Here is a 26,765-nt window from a genome sequence, read left to right on the forward strand (position 1 = left end):
CTAATGAGAGAAGATCTATATACCAATATTCTCTAGTTTAAACCCTGGAGAAAGACACAATACTTGTATAATTAATCCTTGCATAAGGTCTGTGACCTTCTTGCAGCACCACATAAGTCTCATAACCTACTGTCTCCTAACTGATTACATGCTGAAGTGCTGAACTTCATTTTGGGGGTAGTGCAGAGAAAGGGGCTGTATCTCATTGACAGGATTATATGAATGAGGACCATAATACTGTAATCTCACAGAGAAATGAGAGGAGCAAGGGGACATGCTGGCCCCAGCTAGGCAGCACCCTGATCTGCAACCTTCAGATCAACAGCTGGTTGTACAGTGACAGATTACACTCACACTTGTTTCTCATCCTAACAATCCTCCCTGTGTTGAATTTAGAACACTATAAGCACAAGAAAGGGTATTTCAGGACAAAATCTCACCATACTGTACCAGAGTATATTATTTTACTAGTCATGGGGAAATTGTTAGAATTTATCAGTGTCAAAAGACAAGCAGGAAAGCAAAGAAATGATGCCTTCAATTCTGCCAAGTACACTGGTTTTTAATTAACACCACTGTTGTGAGAGATTCGGCAGAGAATCTTTTTCTTTTTTTTCAGCTTAGCTGTGCAGAAAAAAGTCCACAAAGCTTTAAAGGAACCCATTAACCTTTGAACAAAGACAAACAGAGTAGGTTTTTCATCCATTTCAGATCTTTTAACAATATAAAACACATTTCTAAGGTGTATTTTAAGTAACGGTAAAAAAGTACACCTATCTCAATGACAGAATTAACATTTATATTATTTTTCATGTTAAATGTTCTCTTTCAGTCATCAAAAACATTCTGAACAGAGAGTTCATCATCACTGCAAAGAAGAAAAAGCTCAGCGCAGACCCCCGATATAATCCCCTCCCCACCTTAAACACATCTGTCCCTCCAAATGCACACCTCACCCTGTCCTCATGCCTCGCTTCGCACCCCATCATATGCTTTCTCTAGAGCCACAAAGACACAGTGCAACCCCTTCTGACTGTCTCTATGCTCTTCCATCAACGCTCCCAAAGCAAATATCATATCTGTAGGACTATATTTATATTTGGGAAAAGCTGAAAAAAATGCATTGATAGGCAACTGTTTTTTGTTTTGTTTTCCAAAAGTCTTTTTGGATGACAGAGGAATGTATTCTTTAATCCTGCCTACCCTGTACTCGACTTTACTCTGACATAAATATGATAATAACAAGATATACCCATGTCTTATATGTTAGCATTGAAAACATTCAGCTGTTGAAACAACTCTTTATAGCTTCATGACAAAAATTACAAGCTGTGTTCTTTACGCAAACATACCACTGTGTAAATACTATACATTTAAATTGTGGCCACGTGCAGTTAATGTCTAACTTTTTAGATATTAAAAACTTTTCTTCAGCACATACAAAAAACTATAAACATACAAGCAGACTAGCAAATTTGTAATATTTAATATTTGATTCTTTATGAATATTTAGGTTAAGTATTCAATATTTAGGTACCTAAGGTACAATAAAGTACATCACTAATGTTTAGGAATGCCAGAAACTGCAATCATCTGTTAGGTAACTGTTGTGGCACTCGATAGACATTGTAAACAGTCCAAGTCTAAACTGAGCTAATGAGTAATTTAACAGTCTTTAGTCATAGCTACACTTATTCCTGTTCCATCATCTGAAATGTGACATTAATCCTGCATGTATAGACAAAACAAGCAGGATACAGTATCAGACTTTCACCCAAAATATTTTCCTTACATTTGCAGGATTTTCAAATATGTGTGACAAGGCCTGGCCAATTTTAAACCAGGAATGTTTAATGTGGATCTTTATAATGATGAGGATGAGGATTTTATTTTCAAAGCTATGCCTTATTGAGGGGAAACAGGTAGGCAAAGAGAAAGGTGAATCAGGGATGAATGGACTGTAGGATGTGTCATCAAACCCATTTTTTTCTTGAATGCTGAGGTTACATCTCTATCCTTTACATTTTATTTGTAATCCATTTGAACTAATGGTTTTAGATGCACAATTTAATACACGACTTTATATCCATGGTGAATGTGGGAGAAGTGACTTGGAAATACAGGATTGTTTGTTAGTCTGTACTAAAAATACCAACAGCTTATATGTGTGCCAAGGGTTTAACTTTTGTAAATATAGTTGTGTGTGTGTTTGTGTGTAATGCAGTGGCTTTTTTTTAATAGTGCAGTTCAAACCCAAAAGCCAAAAAACCCAAAGTCAGTAATCACATCACCTCTTTTCTTGGATAACGTGAGTAAATGTGTCTCATGAAAGCCGTTTCTCAGAAAAGACAGACTGAAAAACATCACAACTGAATGTGAGAAAGGGAGACGGCTGCAATATAAAAGTCATATTAAAGTTACAAGGCTTTAGTCTTCTAAATGCGACCTCAAGTGCGTGTAAGTTGAGGCCCGATCCAGTGAAGGCCCAGGATCAAAAGCAAAACAATCAAAAAGTTAAAGGTTAAAGGATGTAATGTTCTCACATATTTTTAGTCATTTTGAAACAGCTCCAACATGACAAAACGTATCCATGCATTTCATAAACTTCATATGATACAAAAAAAGTACAGACATTAAGCAACTTGATGAATAAGATGTTGAGGGAGTACTCACTCATAAACTGTCAAATAAATCAACAAGTTTGTAAATGTGTCAAAGTTCCCGTGCGCTGTAAATATGAAAATGACAAACGTGTCATAAGAGAATCAGTCATTACTGGAAAGATACCACTTACCATCACTTACCCATAACACCATGAAAATGACATTTCTCTCACACGGAGTAATGTTTAAAAAAACAAAAACAAAGAGCAAGGCCAAGATGGTCAAGAGTCACGATGTCAGAAGTCAACAACAATCTGTCATCATCATAAAAAGGGTTTCTAACCTATTCTTCCAATCGAGACTAAAATGTTTGTGTGCTCTACATAAAAACTACTGAAAACACAAAACTTTGCCTTAAAAACTTGTTTTGATTGTAACAATGCAGTTCGACACATTCAGACTTCAGTTTTTATTGGCCTAGTGATTGCTGTAGTCCTGGAACGACAACACAAGCGTGTAGTATGGTCATAACAGTCTTTGTTAATACTTGTTGTGCCATTCGCACTGGCCGACGCTCACCTCATCGATGTCCAAGTTTTTTCTGGATTTGTAAATAAACTCTCCAATTGCTACAAAAACTGAGAGGACTAGTCCAGCTGCCAATACAATAAAGATTCCCCCTATGTTCTCCACGCCCAGGGCACTAGCCTCTTTGCTATCCTCTTCTGGGCAGCCATTCCCTCTCCACCACTTCTCCTTCATCATGTGGAGCTTCCCTTCTTCTTGAAGCTGCAGGATTGCAATGGTGACCTTATCTCGGTAAGGGGAGCCTATAGCAGGAATTACAGTAACGTAATCTTTAGGTTTCTGAGAAGGAGCATGGTAATTAATGGTTATTACTGAAATTATTATATAGTGATCACTCTTACCAATTGGGGTTCCAACACCATAGCCCTTTGAGTCTATCAAGCCTCCGATCTGTGTGAGGTTGCAGTTGCGCTGGCTGATGTACTCGATGCTGGTCGACTCCATCAAGAGGGCATAATCTGTAGTGAGGACTCTTTGAATCCCTTCACGGTTGTTTTTCACTAATGCTGTGTTTTTCCTGCTGCTCATGAAAGCCCACATTTTCTCATAAGTAGAGATTTTCGATTTCTGTTGAATCAAAATCAACATTTGTGGATTATTAAAACCACGGTCAAATCTACAAGCACCAAAACGGCATTTTAGACAAAAGAAAGCATCTTTACACCTTTCCACACCTTTGGCGCCTGCTTCTAATATTTAAAATGAAACCATATTTGCAGGGTATCTGTTGACTGGTGCCATCTCCTGCTGTGCATCAGAGCACAAATCTCTTCAAGTTCATTCAATTTTCACCATAGATTTAGATAAACTGCTGGGTCTGCTGCAGGCAAAATAATAAATCCGTCAAATCTTTATGGAACAGTCTCCCACAGGTTCTTGTTAAACTGATACATGGGGAAATTTCCAAGACACTAACCTTTAACCCTCCTCTTTTTCCAAACCAAATCAATTTTATGCCAGCCAGTCAGGCTGCACATGACTGAAGACTGTTGGCTCAAGGGTAAAACTTGCCAGGCTAATTAAAATTAAAAGCAGTGTTCTTATTTCCATTCTTCCCCTACAATTGTCCTGTAAAACAAAAAGACGGTTACCTTAAAAAAGGTCATGGTGGAGCCATCTCTTACGGCACCGTACTCTATTTTGGTTTGCTTGGCCAAATCATCAGCGGAGTCAATTGGCGAGTCCATTCTTTCCACTGTGAGGAAGGCGGCCAAGTTGGCAGTATATGAAGAGATAATGATCAGGGTAAAGAACCACCATATCCCACCAACTATCCTTGTAGAGAGAGCCTTCGGCATCAGTTCAGATCCTATCAGATAAGATTACAAATCACATTATTGATTCATAATTAAATTGAATACTTACTTACTTGAAATTAAATGAATACTTAAAAGGAATGATTAAATGTGCTTTACCAAAGGAAAACTTCTGCCTGCATAAAAAGATAATAAAGGGATACCTTGCTGCATAAGTGCGCCGACTCCAAACCAGACACTGTTTATTAGAGTGAAATTGTTTTCAACCACATCCGAGTCTGGGTTGCAGGGGTGAGGGTTGTACCACTCATAAGGAGTAAACCTAAAGGTTATGAATGAAAAAAATCATCGGTTAAAATTAATAAGTGACTATTGGCCTGTTACAGACTGAAAGTCAAAATGTTAAACTGAAATTTTGCCTTTACATAAACAGTGTTGCTTAAATGTAAAAGCAACTATAATAAGTTCACATCAAATAGCACTTTTTTTTCTTTACCTGGCAATAACAAAAAGCACACAGCTGACACCAAGGCATGCCAACAACACGTACATCCAGATATCAGGAGAGAGTGGGTTAAGGAAGGAGAAGACTCCTGGATTTGTGCCGTTGGGTTTGTGGTAGAGGATGCTGATTCCCAGCGTCATGAATGGCTTCGAGAAATCAATAACTTTTTCCCTGACATATGTGATAGTGAGAGGGGCCACAGCAAGATCAGCCACCTAGTAAAGAGCAAAAATCACTGTCAGCTGCAGACACTGTGACGCTTTGAACAAGACGTCTTCTCTCTTACATTAAGACTGACTGATCAGTACTCACATGATCAATGAGTTCCCGCACCATGCCATTCCACTCCCCTTTGTCATTCTGAGCTCCATATTTGCCATCTGACACCAACTTTACTTCATAAGAGAAGCCCAAAATGTTAGAGAGCTCTTTGAGCAGGTCGAGACAGTAACCCTCAAAGCGGTCATTTCCATAAAGCGGCTTGTCAGATTTCTTATACATGACATAAGGATTTTCCTGGTGAACGACAGAAAGGTTTCAGTGGATTATATAATACAAATACATTTGAAATCAAATGCTCACTAGCAATGATTTTATGTCTGTTCATACCAGAATAGTAGTGACAATAAGGGTCCTATTGGCCATTGAGTCTGTTACATTTGTGGATGAATCCTTGTTAATTTCTGATAAATTAAGGCCTGTTTGGGAGTTCCACACACCAATCTGTAACAAATAAAATATCCAAATAACCACAGTGGCTGGACTTTAAATAGTTGCTACCTGGGTAACCTTCGCACAATTGAGGAAAATAAGGTAAAGACAGGAAAAGAAAGCAGTAACAAGTAGAAAAGTTAATATGAAAAACACAGACATAGGGGGGAAAAAAAGGAAAGGCTCACAAAATGTTATAAACTTGAAATGCCAGTAGAGAAATGTACACCATTTCTAAGAACCAGTACCTGAACCTTTTTATTTTTTAATGAAAAGGGGTAACGTCACAAAGGTATAGTAAATTAGTAGGTGTCAATATTCCTTTAGTGTGCCGTGGCAGCTAAAGTACAGACCTTTTTCCACACTTTATTCAAGCGGTTGTTGCCCGTGTTTGTCTTGCAAAAATAATAAAGAGAAAGCATTTTAATCACAGATCACAGAAGGGGGAATAATTCTTCTGTTAGCAGTTTTTACACCCAACTGTGTTAACCGAGGTTTAAAGTCTTTGCAGTGATGATAGCATGAACAGGTAACAGCTTCTTAATGACCTGTCAAAACCGAGAGTAGCATTGTCACTGTGATTAAAGGAACATGCACACACTTGCAAGCTTGAAGAGACAGCTACAAGTTATTTTGAGAGAGCAGTGTGTCAAAACAGTTCAAAAAGTTACTTTTTAAATGCATAATTAGAACACCACATTTCAAGATTTATGTAGTCTTAATTAAATTGGTCTATATGTTGGTTTAAAGACAAGACATCTTTTTGCATATTTTTGGGAAAATGCAGTTAACAGCTCTGTCTATGCTCATTAATGATACTCAGCTCTGCTTTAATGTGTATTAACGGTATAAACATGGGTTAGACACTTCACCTTCTCCAAGCCGTCCTCCTTCAGGCTGATGACATCTAAATCAAATTCTTTCCTCAGACCGTCCGTCTTGTTTATTATTATTTGTCCTGTCAAGCCGTTCCACTGTGCCTGTTTCAGAAAACACAAGCAAAGACCCCCTCAGGTTTGTTTCCTGTTTTTTTTCTTCCTTTTTTACATCATATCAATGCAAAACAAAGCAGGAGCCCGGAAAAAATGAAAACAGCTTTTAAACATGAATAATTGATGAGTACTTCATTAAGCAAAGAAGACTGACTTGGCTCACAATGGATGTTTTTGCATTGGCTAGATTCTCAATGGAAATATTAAATGTCTCCGAGTCTGTAACACAGAGGATGGTGATGTAAATGGAGCAGGCAGGCATGCCCTCTGTCTGTGAAGAGAGCAGCGGGTGGGCAGCAGCGCTCAGATATATTTGAAATCAGTTGATAATGAAGTTAGCTCAGTTGAATTACAGTCAGGTTAAATCTGTTACAGAGAGCACAGAGAAAGTAGCTTTATATCTGCACTGACAGAGAATGAAGTCAATTTCTTTATGGAAAGATGCAACAACGAAACATCAATAGACCTTTTCAGTACATTCCTATGACGTCTATGTGTGTGAATGTGTGTGCGAATGGGTGGATGACTGGATGACTGGATATGTAAAGCGCTTTGGGGTTCTTAGGGACTAGTAAAGCGCTATATAAATACAGGCCATTTACCATTTTTACCATGACATTCTAACTGTAAAGCCGAAAAAAAAGATAATTATTGTCAGTTGACCCCCAAATAAAATGCTTGTACAGTACTGTGCAAAAGTCTTGACTCACGTTTGATTTCTTTATATTTGCTAGGAAAATGGGAAACAGGTGCAGCACATTATTGAAATGTGTACAAACTCAGTCTCTGCACAGCTTTAACAAGCTTGAAACTCAGTGTTTTGGTTGGATCACCTTTAGTCTTCATCACAACCTGAAATCTGTTTGGCAAGCTTTTTACTTACACTAGCTCTACTTTGTAGTCTTTCGGAATAGTTCTCAAGACTTCTTGAAGCACATTCAAATGCACGGGAGTCATTATCCTTATCTTTACACACTGTGGTATCAATTGATATTTTTCACAGATTCATCTAAAGAAATGATAATTGGAAAATTATGTATACAATATCCTGTTAGGCTTAAAAGATTCACAGGTGACTTAAAAACAAACAAACATGCGAAGGTACAAAGACCAGAAAGAAAATGAATAAAAAAGCAGCCAATGCTGAAACAAAAATGTTGAAAAACTTCAGAAAGGAGCCCGGAGAACTATTGTTCATCAAGAGCACTTGATAACAAAGCCTGGCTTCTTGGAGGCAAAATATACAGAAATGAGGGGTGGTGCAGGACTTTCTCACAATACCAGTGCGTTTTGATCCAAATGTAAAACAAAGCCAGATTTCTAAATGACAACACTACATTACATTTAAATGTAAGAACAAAAATGTCAAGTTCGGGGGAAAAAAGCATCTCAATATTACAGTTAGGTTTCAATATAACGTTGCTTTTTTTTAAAGCAATGTTGAAAGCAGCCACAAATATCAAACATGGGAAATAACATATGGTATTCAGGACATGAACAGTGTGGTTTGTGTATTTTTAAAGAATTGGTTCAACTTAATGTTTGTTTACTCTAAGAGCAAGGCATTATGGTATTGGAGTGACACCGAGGACATGCCGTCAAAAAGTTTTTATAGCATATATATACAGATTTTAAGAAATACAGTGTCATGCTAGTATTAAACACTGCAAAATATTCCACTAAAATCTATTCTGCTGGAAATAGCATACAGGTGAATTTAGAGATGCAAACCAACAGTGAGCCTTTGACTTTGAAGTGAAAAATATTCCATTAATTCGACTGGAACCGAAGCAAATTCATCTTGAGCCATTAGTACACGCAACGAGCAATAAACAAAACAAGATTAAGAAAAAATGTAATCCAATGTCATCATTCTGAAGCAGTATGATGAAATTGATTTTGCAGAAAGAAAGAAAGAAAAGGAGGATAGTATTCCATGTCAGGAATCACACATAAACTTAAGAGTTCATATTAAACTTGATCACGTCATGAGAAACATCAGTTTCTTTAATACATATAGAAGGTTAGAGGGTATCATTCAATGAAAATGCCCTTTGATATGTCTGCTTTCCAGTGTCGTCACTCACATCTTTGAGATCTGTTGACCCTTCAGTCCAGATTTATTCTTTTGATTAATTCTCCTTTTTAAATCCTCACCAATCAGATTTTCTCTCTCTTGACAATGTGTTTCCACGACTGCAGTTTATATGCAGTTAGGTCTATATTTTGTTGGACAATTTTTTTGTAGTTTAAACTAAAGAGACAAAAAGTAATTGAAGGGGTTTAACAAACATATTGTATCTACTGTTTATGAAATACAGCCATTTTTATAGATAGTACTCCTATCTATAAATATATATATAGTTACATATATTTAAATATTAGGACTGTTTTTAATCCTTGAATGAAAACCCTTTGTAGTCAGTGACTATCTTAAGCCTAATCTGAATCTGAGCAGAGAATATAGCCCAATCACATCATCAATAAACACTGCTGGTCTGGTTCCACTTGCCTCTACCATATCTCCATATTTTTCCCATCATCCTTCCTGGTACAAGTTAATCTTGGATTCATCAGTCCAGATATTTTTCTGTGAAGACTCTTTTAGATGTTTACTGGTTACACTCGTGTTCTTGAGTGTAACCATGTTTTTGAGTGTAACCAGCGGTTTGCAGCCTTTGTCTTGAAAGAACAACAGAACGGGCCTCACCTAACCTTGAAATTGGTTGTTGGTCAATTGTGCAAAGTATTTTAAGCCTCTGAAACCGTGTATGAAAATGTTTCTAATTCTGCAAAACTTTTATCAAAGCCCTCTGAATTAAAGTGGAAAATCTTGGCTCTAATCACAGTTGTTTAACTGATTTAAAATCTATGGTGGTATAGAGAGGCAAAACCACTCTTTGTCCAAGAAGTGGACCTATTTTTTATATTTGTAAGATAATGATACTGCCGCCATTAAAAACCCATGACCACATGAGAGGAAACGGTGAGAAAAAACAATATTTTCTTTTTTCCACATCAATACTGTATCTAAAATCAGATCCAAGCACATTCATCTGTATGCGTTCAAAGTGCCCCTAATATTCTTGAACAGTTAGTTCTTCATAAAACTTAACTTTCCCTGTTAAATGTGTGGCACAGCACCAAGTCTTGCAGGCAGATTTGTCAGTTTACCTTTCCACCCCCACAAGAGCAGAGTGTAGGCTGAGCTACTGAACAGCACTTAGTGTCTTGCTCAAGGGCCCATCAGCTAATGCTGTTAAGTTATAGTTCTTAATTTAAAATACATTCTGAAAGGACCATACTAATATGTTTACATATTTTCAATATAGTCTCTACATATGTTAAACTTTTCCACCATTAAACTTTTATATAGGCATGTACACATTAACTTTCTAAATGGTGTGTTTATTTGTGAATGTGTTTTTCACCATTCAAGCAGCTACTCGTTTCTTTAAGGTATCCAATTTGTCTTGTAGAAGCTTGGAAATGACCTGCTATAAATGATTCAGCTCTGCATACATCACGTCTGGTTTGATTACTGTTAGAGTTACATAATTATTGTGTGGTAATGCATCATGGACTAAATCAGAGTGCCTCTCATACAAGCGGTAACAGGAATAAGGAGAGGCATAATGGCAGGTCTATTGTAAGCTGAAGACATCATTTCCTTTGAATATTCCAAATACTCAGTTTAAGCATTCTCCAGATAAGCACACCCCTGTCAGCTCCACCAGACACATAGTCAGTATACTACTTTGCAGTGCAGAACTTATGTTTGATAATAAGATGAAACTTATGAGCAAAATATGATAGATGTACAGTATTTGTCAACCAGCTTCCCTAAGTTCCCTGTAAGATTGTGTGTCGTGGATTTGCTAAGTGTTTCCATTAATGACTAATTTAAAAGCTAAACTTAGTACAAAAAATAAGGACATTTATGTTCGGTCGATTATTTCTTTGCTTCCTGGCAATAAATCTTATACTGCTAGAAAGTCTGTTTACAGTATTTCTCATTAAATGGTGCCACATTTGTAAGGAAAATGCATTTGTGGGTTGAGCAGCAGAGCTGAGCATGTGGGTTGCACCCATAAAAAACTTGCCAAATCTTCTTTATCCAACCATATAGGCTTTATTGCTAACACACATTTCCTTACTTTCTCTGCTAAGTTTCTATCAATTCATTCACCCAGCCATCGAGCCTAATGCCCAGACCGTCCTTTCCCCATCCACAACCTGTATATTCCCCTCTCCTTCCCAGGTTTTCCCAGGTCAGCTGGGAAACGTAATCTCTCCAGCATGTCCTGAATCTTCCCTGCTTCTTTTTTGGTTGGATATGCCCAGAACCCCTTGCTTAGGATGCATACAATTCCTGAATCACCTCCACTCTCTCTTTTAGCTTTACTCCGAGTACTTCCCAAATGATCAAGGTCCTTAAACTACCTTCAAGGATGAGCCAGACACCCTTCAGAGGAAGCTCAGTTCTGTCACTTGTATCTCCAGTCTTATTCTTTCAATCACTTACCCAGGTTCACAACCATAGCCGAGGACCCTAGTAGCTAAGGTTTACCAGTAAATTGAAAATGTATATAGTATGGCAGTAAAATATTGGCTGGTAGTGACGTGTGTTGTATGCATAATATGCTGTAAATGGGAGAACAGTAAAAAGAAAGCACTGGAATGGCACTTTTAAATTTAACCACTGTACTAAAACAACAATGTTCATTTTAGGATGTTTGGGCTTTTTTGTGTGTAGAAGAAAGAATATTACAGTGGCAGTCATCAGTCGACAAGAAAATTACATTTTACATCGCTTTGTTTTTATGTAAAAATATTTTTCTCAAGTCTAATGACAGACAATATCTTTAAAGACCATACAGCTAAAAGTCTCATTCATTTACACTCTGCTGCCTGGGTCATTTGGCTTTGCTTGTTGCTGTCAATATTCTCTCCTCACTTACAACAAGAAGAGCTCATTGGTTAAAGAAACATCTAATTAGAGAGTGCAATAACAAGAGAGCTTATTAAAGTGAGATGAATATATCTTGACACAGATGAAAAAGTCTGCTTCCACAGCAGACAGCGTGTTTTTTTCAACCTGTCAGGCTTTGCTGAGTGTTTGTCTCATTGTGTTTCTGTTTAATCTGCTGTTAGATCAACAATTCATGCAGAAATATTTTTCGTGTTCAACAGAGCAAGAAGCATGCTACATGATCCTTAGCACGAGTCTTCAGTTTTAGCATTATTATTAGCTCATGAGGAGCTGTCTCAAATCTACATTGTCTTTACCTGCTTTCATAAACATTCACACAAGGAGCAGCATTCCTCCATGGACAGCTCTAATCTTTACAAGACTACCAACATGTGATGCATGACGTCAATCACCATGTCTTGAAAAAATTATTTTCAATATAATCATCACACACTCGTTGCTCATTCACCAGATCTAATCTCCTAACTCTATTGTTTCTGCTCTTGCACAAAAGCAAGTGACACAGAGGCAGCGGGCTATGAAAAGGACAGATGAATGGATGGAGCGCCGGTGTCACACATTCATTAGGCAGACTCACATCTTTGAGCATGCTCATGAAGCGTGATCCAAAGCGCCAGGGTTTGTGTCGGTGGCACTGAAGGGAGCTCACAGTGATCTGAGAGGTGCGTTGTGAGGCAGCAGCCACCATGTAGACGGCGTCGTACATCAGAGCTGCTTCAGTCTGAAAGAGAAATGTGGCCATCATCCTCTGTTACTGGGGACTGCAAATCACATGTCATCCAGTTATCACACCCGGGCTGTCTATGTACATAAACAGCAGCATTTCATTTCTGCAAGCACACTCAAAGGTACAGCAGCAGTTTTAGAAAATTCATAAAATTTCTGTATTTTGACCCAAGTGTATGCAATGAGAGCTAGTGAAAATGTATTAAAGATCTCATGCAGTGTTACAAATAAAGCTTGAGTAGGTACATTTACATGTCTGGCTTTTTATTACATTGTTACTTGATAGTATCTGGAGACAAAGTTAACAAAATGTCTATTTCATGTGCTGATTTGAAAGTTTCTATCGATAATACAGAAAGCATTAGGTAAAACTAGGCTTACTGTCATCATCCCCTCCATCATTCCAGTCTCGGCTTTGGAGGGTGCCTGCAGTCGCTCCATGGCCCATCTTTCGACCACCGAAGCCACATGAGGATTGTCTATGTTTAGCAATCTGAACCCCGTCATGTTGACCCCGCTATAGCGGTACGGCTCCAAATCAAGGGCAAACAGGTCCTAAGGGGATTGATGTGACATGACATAATCTTCTTCTTTCAGCGGTGATCATCTGCCTCCATCTCTGCCTGTCCCCAGCATCCCTCTCTGTCACACCAACCCTCTTCATGTCCTCCATCACTACATCCATTAACCTTCTTTGTGGTCTTCCTCTTATGCCTGGCAGCTCCATCTTCTACATCCTGTGTCCAATATAGCTACTATCCCTACTCTGCACATGTCCGAAACCATCTCAGCCTTGCTTCTTCAAACTGCTCGACTTGAGCTGTCCCTCTGATGTAATCACTTGTCTTGTCCATCCTCTTCACTCCCAATGAAAATCTTAACATCTTCAACAGTGCGTCAATGTCCAAATACATCTTAGCAGATCTCACTACCATCTTGTAAACCTTCCCTTTCACTCTTGCTGCTGTCCTTCTGTCACAGATCACTGACAAAACCTGTCTCCACCCTGCCTGCACGCTCCTCTTAATCTTCCCTGCGCACTGTCAGGAACTTTGGATGGTTGACCCAGGTGTTTCTACTCCTCCTCCATATTTACTCCTTGCATCTTAGCTGTTAAACCTGCCTGTCTGTCAATTAAACACATTCTGTCTTCCCTCTACTGACTTTCACTCCTAATGTCAATATGAGACCAAGATATAGTTAACTGAAGAGAAAGGGTAAACCAACACTTGATTAAAACAGTGGAACAACATGAGTACAAGGTAATAACATGGAATTATGCCAAGGGCACCCAGCAGCCTTATTATAAAACAAACCACAGATGTGCAGGCTCATCAGCATAACTCAGTAGTGTAGCATAAAAACAGACTTTAGGCAGGCCAGCATTGTGTAGTTATGTGGCATCATAGCAAAATACCTATCTATCAAGTTTCAGGAGTCACAGTTATTATGATCAGAAAGAGGGTTTTTTGTAAAAGATTTGTCTCTTACCAATGTGGTGAAGAAAAAGTGGTAATATTCAGTCATCATTCCCATGGACAGAATCTAAACAGGGAGAAAGTGTTTGAGAGTTTTCTGTTTAACGGTACAGTGGAGGTTTGTTCCAGCCACAATAAATAATCTTCTCTTCCGCCTAAGACCAACCAACCATACCCACAACCACAGCGAGCGGCAAATTATTTATTCCATCCATTTCCTGAATTGTCTCATATTTCTTTGGCTCACATTAACAACTATGCGAGTGAGTATATGTCACAATTTTCTCCTGTTAGTGAAGTGTCTTCAATTAATCTTCCGAGCAGCTGTTGGTTCTAAACGTGTACGTCTGGCCCAGAAATAGGCTCTGCTTGGATTTGGTAATGAACACAGGATTTCTGAAGGGGATAGAAGTGCACTAATCTTGCACGTAGTGAATATTAAACCAACAGCAATTCAGAAAAGAGATTTAGAGGCTTTTTTTTTCCATTGAAGAAAGAAAATCCACATTGGTTATCTGATCAAATTTTCACTTTATGTGGCGTGTGGCTGAACCCTCAGTGGCCCACAAACTGGCAGAAGTGCATGTTATTCACCTGCTTGAGAACATCAGCTGATGTTTGGTAAGAGCAGTCAAAGATGACATAGAACTCCTTCCCTTTCTTCATTTCCTTCAGCAGGGGACGGGCATCTTTACTTCCTGTGGGCAGCTGCCGGATCTTTATTTTAATGCTGTATCTGGATGGAGCTTTGATCAACTCTTGCAGACGAATCAGGCCTTGAATCAAAAGACAAGGAGGCAATTATTAAACACAACAGTCCCCGTTTTAATGGAAACCTTCCACCTGGAACATTTTAACTGTACAAGTTTACTTATATGATGTAAGGAAAAACTAAAATTCCACCTCCAAGGCCAAAGCTACCAAGCCAAATTCAATAAAATTGTGTGGAGATGTTTGGACATTCGCAGAAGAGGGATAGTGGATATGCAAAGGATACTGAAGATGTTAAAGCCATTCAAAAGAGGAAGACCACAGAGAAGATTTATGGATGCAATAAAGGAGGATGTGTAGAGTGTTGGTGTGACAGAAGAGGATGCTAGGAATAAGATGATATGGAGGAAAAAGGAAGATGATTTGCTGTGGAGACCCAAAAGGGAGCAGCCGAAATAAGGCGATGAAGAAGAAGGCAAAGGATCAAGCCACACAATTTTAGTTCAAATTCAATTCAGTTAACTTCCATTATATTTATTCACCACAACAGCTGGCTCAATGCGCTTAAAATCTAGATTACTCTCTTTAAAACTGCAAAATGAAAAATTGGCCTTGATTGAGGTCACTGCATTTTCTCCTGCTTCGTATTACAGCACCTCTCATTTATTTTTAGGGGCCTTTTATATGAAATTAAGCAGAGCACAAAAAAGCAAACCTTGTTTAAAGAAATCCATCATGTCAACAGTTCTCTGGTGTCATGTCGTAGGAGCAGCAAGAATTTAAACATTTAATCATTTAATCTGATTATTTTGCATCCCACCACAACATTTGGCAGCTAATGGCAGCTATTATATATGAAACAAATATTTATTTTATTTTGACTTGAATGTGGATTTTTTTTTGTTTGTTTTTAAAAGCATCTTTTAACCACAAGCTGCCTCATCTGCACTTTCATTGCTTCCTTCCTCAGTGTTTTCAAATCCCAGGTTTCCTCAAACTATGGGAATGCTACTTAAAGAGGTACAATGCTGTCCTCTGCAAAAGGAGAGATTTTTTCAACATCGGCAATAAAACTATATTTAAAAAATATTTAGTTACTGTAATTTGCCAGAAGATTAAATTTATGCCTACTCTGGCACTATATTGGTTAATGCTGCAGTTCCACAAAGTGACCAGGAGGGGTCACATACCTAAAATAAGTGATTGCTAACCTGATACTTAGTGGCTAGACACCCTGATAACCAGAGCCCCTGAAATTTTGGGGGTCACGTGGGTCATGTAGCCTTGAAATAGTTCCCGCAAGTACAGTCACTGCTGCTTACCGGGCAGTTTAAATGCATGTTGATAACATATCGTTGCAAATAAATAAATGATACTGAAATAGTATAATTTGCAACAGGAAATGTTTTTAAAAATATATTAGTAATATTCAAATGCTATAATGCAGCAGTATGCAAATCATTTCACACTAGTGTAAATGCTTTAAAGAAATATGAATTATACAACTGTGATCTGCACATATTATTGAAAACATTTTTACAGGCTTTCGTGCAGCAGTTTGTGTCTCTTCCGGGATTTGAAGGGATGTTTTACTTCTTAGGGTATAAATCACCTCACACTGCACTATGGACATTTTCTTCTATAGATAGACATGACTGGAAGCCGGAATTACTTTTAAGTAAGAATAAGAGGCGGTCGGATGATCCAAATATCAATCGTATCGATACCAACACTAGTATTGGTATTGGATCAATACAAGCACAATTGAATCGATACTTTGCTTTTATCCTTCAAATTCAGTATGTAGCCCACTGAACTGTGTTAATTATATCTTTGGAAAAAATAAACCTCAAATGTGCATTATGAAAAATCTCCAAACCTTTTGTGGTCTTTACAGACAGAAAAATTTACATTTCAGTTTCAAAACACACAAAAAGCTGAAAGTTGTGTTTTGTTGTGTTAACTAATGATTGTGGAAAGTAACAATCACAGTGGTGGTGAAAATTTGTTCAGAATTTGCAAATTGAGAATTCATCTTATAAATCATGGCACACTACTCGTCCCCCCATTAGCTGCCTGAATAACCAATTCGTACTGATATCGTCAATACTGGCCCTGTATTTACACTCAACAAAAATATAAACGCAACACCTTTGTTACTGCTCCCATTCCCCATGGGATGGACGTAGAGACCTAAAATTCATTCCAGATACACAATATAACCATCCCTCCCAAACAGTGGTCACAAATCAGTCCAAATGTGTGGTAGTGGGCACATCTGCTATATTGAGATAATCCATCCCACCTCACAGGTGTGCCACATCAGGATGCTGATCTGACATCATGAGTAGTGCACAGGTGTACCTCAGACTGCCCACAACAAAAGGCCACCCTGGAATGTGCAGTTTTGTCTCACAGCAAAATGCCACAGATGCCACAAGCAATGAGGGAGCGTGCAATTGGCATGCTGACAGCAGGAATGTCAACCAGATCTGTCGCCCGTGCATTGAATGTTCATTTCTCAACCATAAGCCGTCTCCACAGGCGTTTCAGAGAATATGGCAGCACATCCAACCGGCCTCACAACCGCAGACCTCGTGTAACCACACCAGCCCAGGACCTCCACATCCAGCAGGTTCACCTCCAAGATCGTCTGAGACCAGCCACCCAGACAGCTGCTGGAACAATTGGTTTGCACAACCAAACAATTTCTGCACAAACTGTCAGAAACCGTCTCAGGGACGCTCAACTGCATGCCCGTCGTCCTCATCGGGGTCTTGACCTGACTCCAGCTCGTCGCCGTAACAGACTTGTGTGGGCAAATGCTCACATTCGATGGTGTCTGGCACGTTGGAGAGGTGTGCGCTTCACGGATGAATCATGGTTCACATTGTTCAGGGCAGATGGCAGCTGAGAATGTCCCAGTTCTTGCATGGCCAGCATACTCACCAGACATGTCACCCATTGAGCATGTTCGGGATGTGCTTGACCGGCGTATACGACAGCGTGTACCAGTTCCCACGAATATCCAACAACCTCGCACAGCCATTGAAGTGGAGTGGACCAACATTCCACAGGCCACAATTGACAATCTGATAGACTCCATGCGACGATGTGTTGCACTGCATGAGGCAAATGGTGGTCACACCAGATACTGACCGGTTCTGGGTCCCCAGACCCCCAATAGCGCAAAAAACTGCACATTCCAGGGTGGCCTTTTGTTGTGGGCAGTCTGAGGTACACCTGTGCACTACTCATGATGTCAGATCAGCATCCTGATGTGGCACACCTGTGAGGTGGGATGGATTATCTCAATATAGCAGATGTGCCCACTACCACACATTTGGACTGATTTGTGACCACTGTTTGGGAGGGATGGTTATATTGTGTATCTGGAATGAATTTTAGGTCTCTACGTCCATCCCATGGGGAATGGGAGCAAAAACAAAAGTGTTGCGTTTATATTTTTGTTGAGTGTACTTGGTATTGGATCATACCAAAATTTGTAGTGTGGCACAGCACTACTGTGAATGAGGGAAAGTGTGAATGTTGAATGTTTTTGTTGAAACGTCTAGGCAAGTATATACATGTTAAATTACAAGATACACATGTTCAAATAGCATCAATTATCACAACTTCAGGATTTTATTTCTATATGAGATTTCTTCATAATTGAAACAATAAGAAAAAGTAGTCTGAAGTCCTGCAATGTTACGAAGCTATAATTTAAAATATAATAACACATTAAGTTTTGTACAAAGTATCAATATCATCGATACCACCCTGAATTTGACTTGGTATGGGATCGGAAAGGAAATTATTGGTATCGCACGTCACTACTAGGCTCTTTATGTGTTATGTGCCCTCTAGTGGTCACATTGCGAATTTACAACCTTAAATTAACAAAGCAACATGTTAAAAAAAACAACAACAAATTAACATCAACATGATAAAAAATATATATATTTTCCTGCAGAGATTTTCAAACAAAAACAACTAGAAATTGTCTCTTGCAATTCTATAGCTAGAATATGTAAGTATTCTGGTCATTACTGTTTGGAGTTTACTTTGCTTTAGACATCTTTAGCATGAAACTAGCTTCCTCCACATTGGATCTTGTGTCGGAAAAATGTTTTTTTTTTCAGCCACGCATAAGGAAATGGTGGGAGTCTGCCAGTTGTGATAATGTTTTATAATTTTCCATTGCAGTAGGACAACAGAATTCAAACGAAACACTGCATTGCCATCTTATGAACTACCAGACCTTTTAATGGATTTGCTTGCTAACCAGAATAGGGGCTCCACTCTGCCTTCCCTGTTCTCCAGGTAAGAAAGCTGTTCCTTTAGTTTTCTGCATATTTTTTTTTCCTTGACAGAGTATGTGTCGTTTGGAGTTGCTCTGCGACAGCCTGTCGCACTTGTTTGGCAGCAGTCACAGAAAGTACGATGTTATCTTTTGTCAGTTGTCTGTTTGATTAGTGTTAAAGGCTAATTGTCAATGGATTGCTATGTTGCATATCTAAATAGTTGAAACTAAACTTCAGTGGCAATCAGTAATTCCCAAAGTTTTGTACACAAAGTGACTTGCAAAAATATTTTTAATTTCACAAGTGATATTTTAGTTGTTTTAAATTAGTTTTTTAAGTCAAAACATAGCGGCAATTTATAAAATGTAAATAATTGTAAACTTTACATTTCCTTTAAATATTAAAAAAGGAAAAAAGAAGCGCATAACAAAGCCAAGGTATTCTAAATAAATACACCACATTCTGCATTTCCTGCAATAGCTTTCAGGTGTTTCAAATAAAGCTGTTAATGATACTAGCAAAAATATTTCACAGTAGAATGATCAGAGTTGTGATAAAAAAAATTTGGATGGGCCACAGAAGATTTCGGATTTTTGAAGTGGGCCATGATGCTTTTGGAGACAAGTTTTAGGCACAGATTGTAGAATTTTCCATGAGGTTAAAGTACAAGACAACTGCATATACAGTATATGACGATATATTTTAAAGCTTTCGTTTGGGCATCGCAATTCATTTTCAGAAAATGTTTCAAAATGGAGAAAATGCTTGTCTCGCTTTCCCCCCTGTAATGATAAGTGGAAAACTGAGCAAAAAGAGGATGAATTAAAATCAGTTATATTTGCATTAATAGAAAATGAATATAAAGTTCCTCATAGATGAGAAGGATAAACAGTTGCTGAAATACATTTTCATCCACTGTATAATTAGTCACTGAAGTCTTTGCAGCCTTTTAGTCTTAATCTGTGTTTTCATTTATATGGTTTTCACCTAAAGTTGTAGAGTACCCCAACCAACAGAAAATCTGAACTTCAGCATCATTACAAAAACAATGATGAATCACATTTAACAACAGAAACAACAAATCAGGACACTGAGCAGTATGCACCACTGACACTTAAAGTGCATTCCTAATGGTGAATACTGCTTATTTCTTAAGTCTTGTATTATTTACACAGATTTAGCTGCTGTTTATTGAATCCATTCTTCTGCCTCAAAGTTAAGTTTTCCCTTTTCCACTGGCTGCAAGACGAGCACCAATCCATCCCTGTGCTCACCAGCTGGAGATGTATTGTTCTCATGAAACCATTGTTCTTTTATTTTTTCCTCCAAGCACATTTTGGTTTGTTGTGGCCAAAAAAAGTTTATGTAAATGGATCATCTGGACTGATGGAGTTTAGATTAAAGACAGAAGGTTTACTGTAATGTGAGGACTTGATGGCTCTTGAGGGTCATATTTGTGCAGGTGTTGCTGCACAGAAACTGCCCCAACTATGGTTGAATCAGTGAACCAGCTAAAAGAAGTTGAATTTTGCACAGACTGGCGGAGATTCATTTATACGATGAATGCATGTAGTACCTTAGAGACCTGATGTTGTAGGTACTGCTAAACAGAAGGCCAGTGTAGAACTTTGAATTTCTGAGCACAACCACGTTATAGGTTCTGCACCCTGATTTTAAACAATGTAGCATGCAGTATTGCCACCCTGTTTGTTGATGTAGACATTGACACTCTCCTCTGTTTGGTTCACAGGCTTAGCTTTCTGGTTTTGTCCAATTTAAAACTAGAATAATCCCAAGAAAGTCATTCGGTATTATTTTTCACAGCTAGCATGGGGCAGTTTTGCCCAAACCCAACACTGTCCCTCCAGACTATATAGTTCTTAAGGGCTTTTTCCATCACCTTGGGTCTTTATTTACCTTCCAAGCAATCATGGAAGAGATCAATTGGAAAGTTTTCTGGTGCTTTAAATCCCAAATCTTCTGTTCCTATTAATGAGGAGACTGGTACCTGAAAATGCTCAGTTATCTTCTTTTAGTCTTTTCTTACATGGTGGGAAAATTATTTGAACTCATAGAGTGCTGGAAAACTGCTTAGTGGAGCTCATGGCTGCTGATCATTAGGACAAGGTCTGAGGATTCAGAGTAATCAGAAATACAGTTGTGTCACATGGTAATTGTTAAGAAGCCATAGCCCTAACATCTCAAGGTCTTAATCTTTTGTAAAGTAGCACAAAATGAAAATGCAACAAATAATACAGCAGTCTTTCTTAAACTCTCAAAAAGAAAGCTTTATCTTTGACTTTATGTCCTTTGAAGGTCTGATCATCTTCTCCTCTCATAACTGCTCACAGTAACAGGACCATGACATATTCTAGCACAGTTAGCCAGGTTGAAAGAGTGTACATCACAGTGGCATTGGAAACTCTTGATTTAGAATCATCATAACTACTTGTGCATTATCCTCACTTCTTAGTTCTGTCTTATATTTGCTTCTTCCTGTTTATTTAGGAGTGATTTTTGTCTCACCATCTGTTGGGACTGACTTCTGTTTCCAGAAGACTTCTGTTCTTTAAAAGTTTTAGAGCACGTGCAGGGCACATTGACTCATCTATAAATAGCTTCAAGGTAATTTAACAGGGTTGCTAAGGCAAAGACTTGCAGGAGTTGTAGTTCTTATTTCAAGGGCACTTTATAAATATGACAAACAGTTGCCACATTTTTATACTTTAAAAGTAAAGTTTATGTTCTTCCTGCTGTGTTAAATCACTAACGGCCCTTCAGTATGATAGTGAAGTCTGTGTTTCCCTCCAGATCTTATGTTGTATCATTCATTCCCATCTCAACTTACCAGTTGCATCCTCATAGACCACAGTAACCGTCTTCCACTTGTAGAATTGCACTATGTCCAACACAGCTCTGCTTATAGAGGCATATTCAGGATAGAGGTTAATGTAGAAGCTGTCTTTGTTGTCCACTGATGGGTGTTTCCAGCGTGTCTGGATGTGAGGGACTTCCAGGGCATTACAGATAGACTGGACTGCGCTGACCGATGAGCTGTGAGAGGGTCCAAAAACAGCACCGACGCCCAGCGCCAACTGGTCACAGGCTGAAGTAATCAAACAGAAAGTGGGAAGAAAATAAAATCTCAACAAAAATCTCTTACTGATTCTCAAGTGGGGTTTCAAAATTAAATGACAAGATCTTTACCTCTTCTTGAAGCCTCAAAACTGTCGAATAAGTTTATTCTCTGGATGTCATAGGTCAGCGTGGTGTTTGGCATTAAGGTCCGGTTCCTGTTTATGTTAGTTACGGCAAATTTAAAGGCCAGTTCTTCAACACTAATGGGCTCATTTTCAAGAGTCTCAAAGATGCCCCCTGCAAGAAGAAAAAAGTGGAAGGAGTTTTACCCAGCTCACATCAAAGCGCTAGCAGAAAAATTATCGATCAATTGGCTTCTCTCGGTATAGATATTCACGTAGTGTCTTTTTAAAGATTGAAGGTTACCACAGCTGAATTGTAATAGTTGCATAATACGGCCCCATTTCGTTTGTACTTCTGTCACATAATGCTGCTAAGGGACCCAGTTGAGATGACAGGATTTAATATTATTCAAATTAAAAGTTGAACTCTCCTGGCTTCAGCCTGTTACAGAGCCTGAATTTCACAAGCTGTCACAATAACTTTTATGAAAGCTTTGGCATTTGTTCAGTTAATTTTCACATAAAGGATAACAGATTAAACATTTAGCACATATAATCAGGGGAAACATTTCAGCCATCCCTTATTCTCTTATGCATTTACACATTTTTCAATTAGGGGGAAAAACCCCTTTCCAAATCAAAAGACATTCATACTTATTAATCTTGTTTTGTAGTTTTGTCTCCTTTGCAACTTACTGCTACTGGAAACAGTCATCATACCTAACATATAAAGTCACCAGCTTGTGATTTACAGATCAGTTATTGAAGCCAAAAGATGTGAGGTGACTTACTGTGAAAGGATTAAAGGTGCCAAAGCACCCGTGCTTTTTAGTGCTTTTATAGACACTTTTAGTGTCTATAAATTTCTTTATTTCAAGTAACATGACTTTAGTTATCATCCGTTTGCATCTGCGTTTAACTACTTGAAGATGCAGTAATGAAGATGTTTCCTCAGAGTTTCCCTGCATCTGTTGTTTTGTAAGTACTGTGAAATGCTTTTCTGGTGCTAGAAATTTTTTTGACAACTTTGGGCTAATTAAGTACAAGTACAAGCTATTTTAATGTCATATGCACGTGTAAATAACCACAGTGGGTTTGTACTGTGCAGTGAAAGTAGGTTCCTTTCACACAGCAGTTACAGATATACTTTAATATGATACATAACATAAAATGAGAAGTATATTAAGATAAAATAAAGAAATGAGGAACAGAATTAAGCTCAGATTTTAATATAAAATGCAGTTTGTGGAAATGACATGGACAGCTTCATCATTGTCGCTGCATGAAACACTTTAACAGAAGGAATATTCCCAGAAGCTAACTGTAGTTGCTGCAAACATAACACTGTTTACGTGTAAAACCTTGATATCATAAGACTAAACATGTTTCATTTACTATTAGTAAATGTCCCTCATAGTCAAGAGGACAATTTTTAGATGTAAATTAGGCTTATCGGGCATTTTGTAAATTCTTTTCTAGTTTTTAATATTACATGTACAACTTTGTAACAATATTTAGGAGCCCAAGGTAACAAAAACAAAATGATTATTGTCAGTTTACAGTAATGGTGAAGAGCAAAGTCCTCACATTTTACAAGCATGAAAAAGGGGGAGAAGTTATTTAAAATGTATTAGAAGTATTTATCAAATATGATATTAATATATATGATATTCAAAATACTATAAAGATACACTTAGCACAGAAGTTCTCATTTAATCAATTATTTAAATTATTAATTTCGATTAATATGCTTTTTGAGAGGCACCACGTCTCTGTACAGTCCGACGGTACTTGTTCTTATGTAGCACTGGTCATCACCTTTAAACTGAGATTTAAGTGGCTTTAAAGGTAAATTCAGTCACTTTTAGCCACAGTTGGTGTTTGTGCCAGTGCCACAGAGGAGGAGGAGGAGGAGGGAGGGGAGAAGGGGGGGTTATTTCAGAGTTGAGAAGATCATACTGAAAAACATCCAAGTCTTAATCCATCATGCTGCTCCAGAAAGATGGCGGGTCTAGCATGCCACAGCTGGCAATAAAGACATATATGACTCCAGCCAGGCACATGCACAGTCTTTTACATTTGTTACATAAAACGCAGCTTAAAAACTATTGGGATTAAAGCCAGAAAAAAATACTGGATTGTTGCTACCTGCGTGCAGACAGGCGCGTGTGAGATTCAGTGTGCTTATGCCTGCCGAAAATTCCCCTGCTCATTCGATTCACTGAAGCCTTTCAAATGTAAATAATTTAACATCTGGGCCTTCAGTGATAGGATTTCTCATCTAATATATTCAGGGTTAAATGTTTGTTCCTATTGCATTGCACTTCACAAGTGTCAACAGACTTGGGTCCAGTGCTGAATGCTGTGGGTAAGCAAGTTGCTTTCAACTTTGACATATTTTTAACTAACAAAACAAAGACTACAATAATGCATTTTTGAAAGCTCTGCCTTTTTCAGAAATGTTAATCAGGCATTATATTAACAATCATCACAAATTATAGATCCCATTTAGATGGTGCAAGTGTTTGCGCATGACCCCGCTTCAACACTGAGGCTACAGATGGCAATAGGTCACTGCACTCTCAGTCTTTGAAGAATTTCCTGTGAAATTGTGATTGATTTGGAAGTAGAAAAGGCCTTTAAAAAGCTCCCCCTGAGACCTTGATTGTGAATGACCTTTTTCTTTGGTGTTGCATAGCCTCAAACCCCAAACTGAGAGAGCCTTGTCTGGACTCCCTGGTCACTAAAAGCATGCTTGAAAGTGCCAATCCTAATTATGGTTACCAAGCCTCAGTGAGCAGCTGCTGGGACCTGTTAAAGTCCTTAATTCACTCGACTGAAATATAAAAGATACATCAGTCAGTTTATAAATTTGAGAGGAAGTAGATTCTATTTCACTGTCTTTGGTGCCTCTTTTCCTTTTAAGGTGTTTTTTTTTAAGGTAATAGAATAGGAAATGCACACGAGTACGCACCAGCTGGATCCTGAGGTTTGTTTGCTTAAAGTGCAGAGGCTGCAGCAAATGTCACGGGCTTTATTAAGGATTCAGCAGCATCACAACATCATCGTCATCATCCTCAGTGACAGAGATTTTGTTTTTCATTCTTTAACAAGGCTGTGAAAATGGATCATCCACTTTCTGAGGGAGTTAAAAATAGCTGCTGCTCTTAAGATTTTATGATTTATATGATTTGCAGTTGGCGTCTAATTTTATACATAATCACTTTTCCATTCAGATCTAAGAGCTCAAAATGTAATGACATTTGCACCTAACAGTATAATACAAAATGTCTTTTTAAGACTCAAAGACTATGAAAAATTAATGTAGCTTCACCGATATGTTAAAAGCTGCCAAATAAAAACAAACCTATTAGGAGCTCGACTTATATTTGACTTACTGATAAAGCTATCATTTTTTAAAGATGAGCTGTAGCCATGAAATCTTTATTGCCAACATAATAAAGCTTATTAATTTCCTCTCTGAAGCTTGGGAGCAGGGAAATCAAACTGGTTAACTTTCCCTTCATTTCACCTTGAAATAATGCCTTAAAATTTGTTTAAAGTGCAACAACTTACTTGATTTCCTGAGAAAGAACCTGATTTGAGGAAGGCTGGTGACTGTCAGTAGTCAGTGTCATTAGATAACTAGTAAAAAATATAAACTATCACCAGCTTACCTAAGGTAGTTTCACTCTGCAGGAAAATTCCCATCTTTCTATTAGCTCAGTACCACAGGCCTAGAAACTAGTCTGCGATCCTCTGGCAACCATGAGTCACCAGGGAAAAATATGTATTCCCCAACCAGTTGGCAAGTGGTTGCTGGCTGTCAAGGTGAAATTGGTCACAAAGAGGTGGCAGGGCTGCACTGAAACACCTATTTCTGACTGTTTTGGCAGATGACCCTTGTCATAGTTCGTAAGGAAGATGCTAACTGCTCACCATGAAGTAGTGATTCAGTGGAAAAAGGCTGACTTTTTGCCTTCAAAGTAAAAGGACTTAGCGATAACTAGGTAAATTATTAAACTTTTAATATAAATGAAACTCCATTTCTGGTTTGTGTTGCACTTTTTCAAATTTCACCATTACTGCGAGTAGAGTTGGATGTGTCGAGACCACTTTTACGAGGTCTTGGTCTTGTCTTGGTCTTGCTGTCTCGGTCTTGCTGTCTCAGATCGACATAGTAGTAGAGAGATTTGGAGTCAACAGTATCCATGACACACAACGTAACCTTCGATAATGTGTCATGCGCGAAAGCATCAGCTCTAAGAGCCGTGCTTAGAGAGTGCTTTGTAGTGAATCAGAAGAGTCGACTCCCATTGAGCGAGAGCCGTCTCCTCACTTAATTTCCTTTCGCTGCTCAGCTCTCACACAGTGGCTCAGCTATGCTCCAATCCTTCCATATTGTGGCCAATCACATGCGAGGATATAGGATAATATCATTATGTGAAAAACAGAGAGGGTGAGAGACGTGACAGTCAAGTGGAGCGTGAGCCTGTCCTCTCAGTAAGTGAGTGAGACAGTAGACAGTGGTGAAGAGGGCTGTGCGAGTGCATCGCAAAAACACAAAAATATGCCTGACACTCGTAAACGAAGCAGCATCTGGCTGCAGTTTAAAGACCTTTTTGTCTCGTCTCAGTCTTGGTCTCGTCTCGACTTTGTCTTGGTCTTGGTGTCAATACCCTCTGGTCTTGGTAT

General features: G+C 38.4%; 1 protein-coding gene across 1 annotated transcript in view; it reads right to left on the bottom strand.

Annotated features, from left to right (window-relative positions):
• Positions 1 to 2,735: 2,735 nt before the first annotated feature.
• Positions 2,736 to 26,765, bottom strand: part of LOC308401859 (glutamate receptor ionotropic, kainate 1-like) — a 28,215-nt gene continuing 4,185 nt past the window's right edge. The window contains exons 2-15 of the mRNA XM_080890310.1: positions 22,078 to 22,245; positions 21,719 to 21,976; positions 14,447 to 14,628; positions 13,866 to 13,919; positions 12,756 to 12,929; positions 12,226 to 12,369; positions 6,536 to 6,643; positions 5,562 to 5,675; positions 5,265 to 5,468; positions 4,944 to 5,167; positions 4,651 to 4,769; positions 4,283 to 4,500; positions 3,533 to 3,758; positions 2,736 to 3,433 (exon numbers count right to left, since the gene is read on the bottom strand). Of these exons, the coding sequence (XP_080746436.1) occupies positions 3,144 to 3,433; positions 3,533 to 3,758; positions 4,283 to 4,500; positions 4,651 to 4,769; positions 4,944 to 5,167; positions 5,265 to 5,468; positions 5,562 to 5,675; positions 6,536 to 6,643; positions 12,226 to 12,369; positions 12,756 to 12,929; positions 13,866 to 13,919; positions 14,447 to 14,628; positions 21,719 to 21,976; positions 22,078 to 22,245 (2,483 nt within the window). The 3' untranslated portion in view covers positions 2,736 to 3,143. The remainder of the gene's footprint in view (positions 3,434 to 3,532; positions 3,759 to 4,282; positions 4,501 to 4,650; positions 4,770 to 4,943; positions 5,168 to 5,264; positions 5,469 to 5,561; positions 5,676 to 6,535; positions 6,644 to 12,225; positions 12,370 to 12,755; positions 12,930 to 13,865; positions 13,920 to 14,446; positions 14,629 to 21,718; positions 21,977 to 22,077; positions 22,246 to 26,765) is intronic.

The sequence above is a fragment of the Rhamphochromis sp. 'chilingali' genome, assembly GCF_963969265.1.
Source record: "Rhamphochromis sp. 'chilingali' genome assembly, chromosome: 8".
In the NCBI taxonomy this organism is placed as follows: Eukaryota; Metazoa; Chordata; class Actinopteri; order Cichliformes; family Cichlidae; genus Rhamphochromis; species Rhamphochromis sp. 'chilingali'.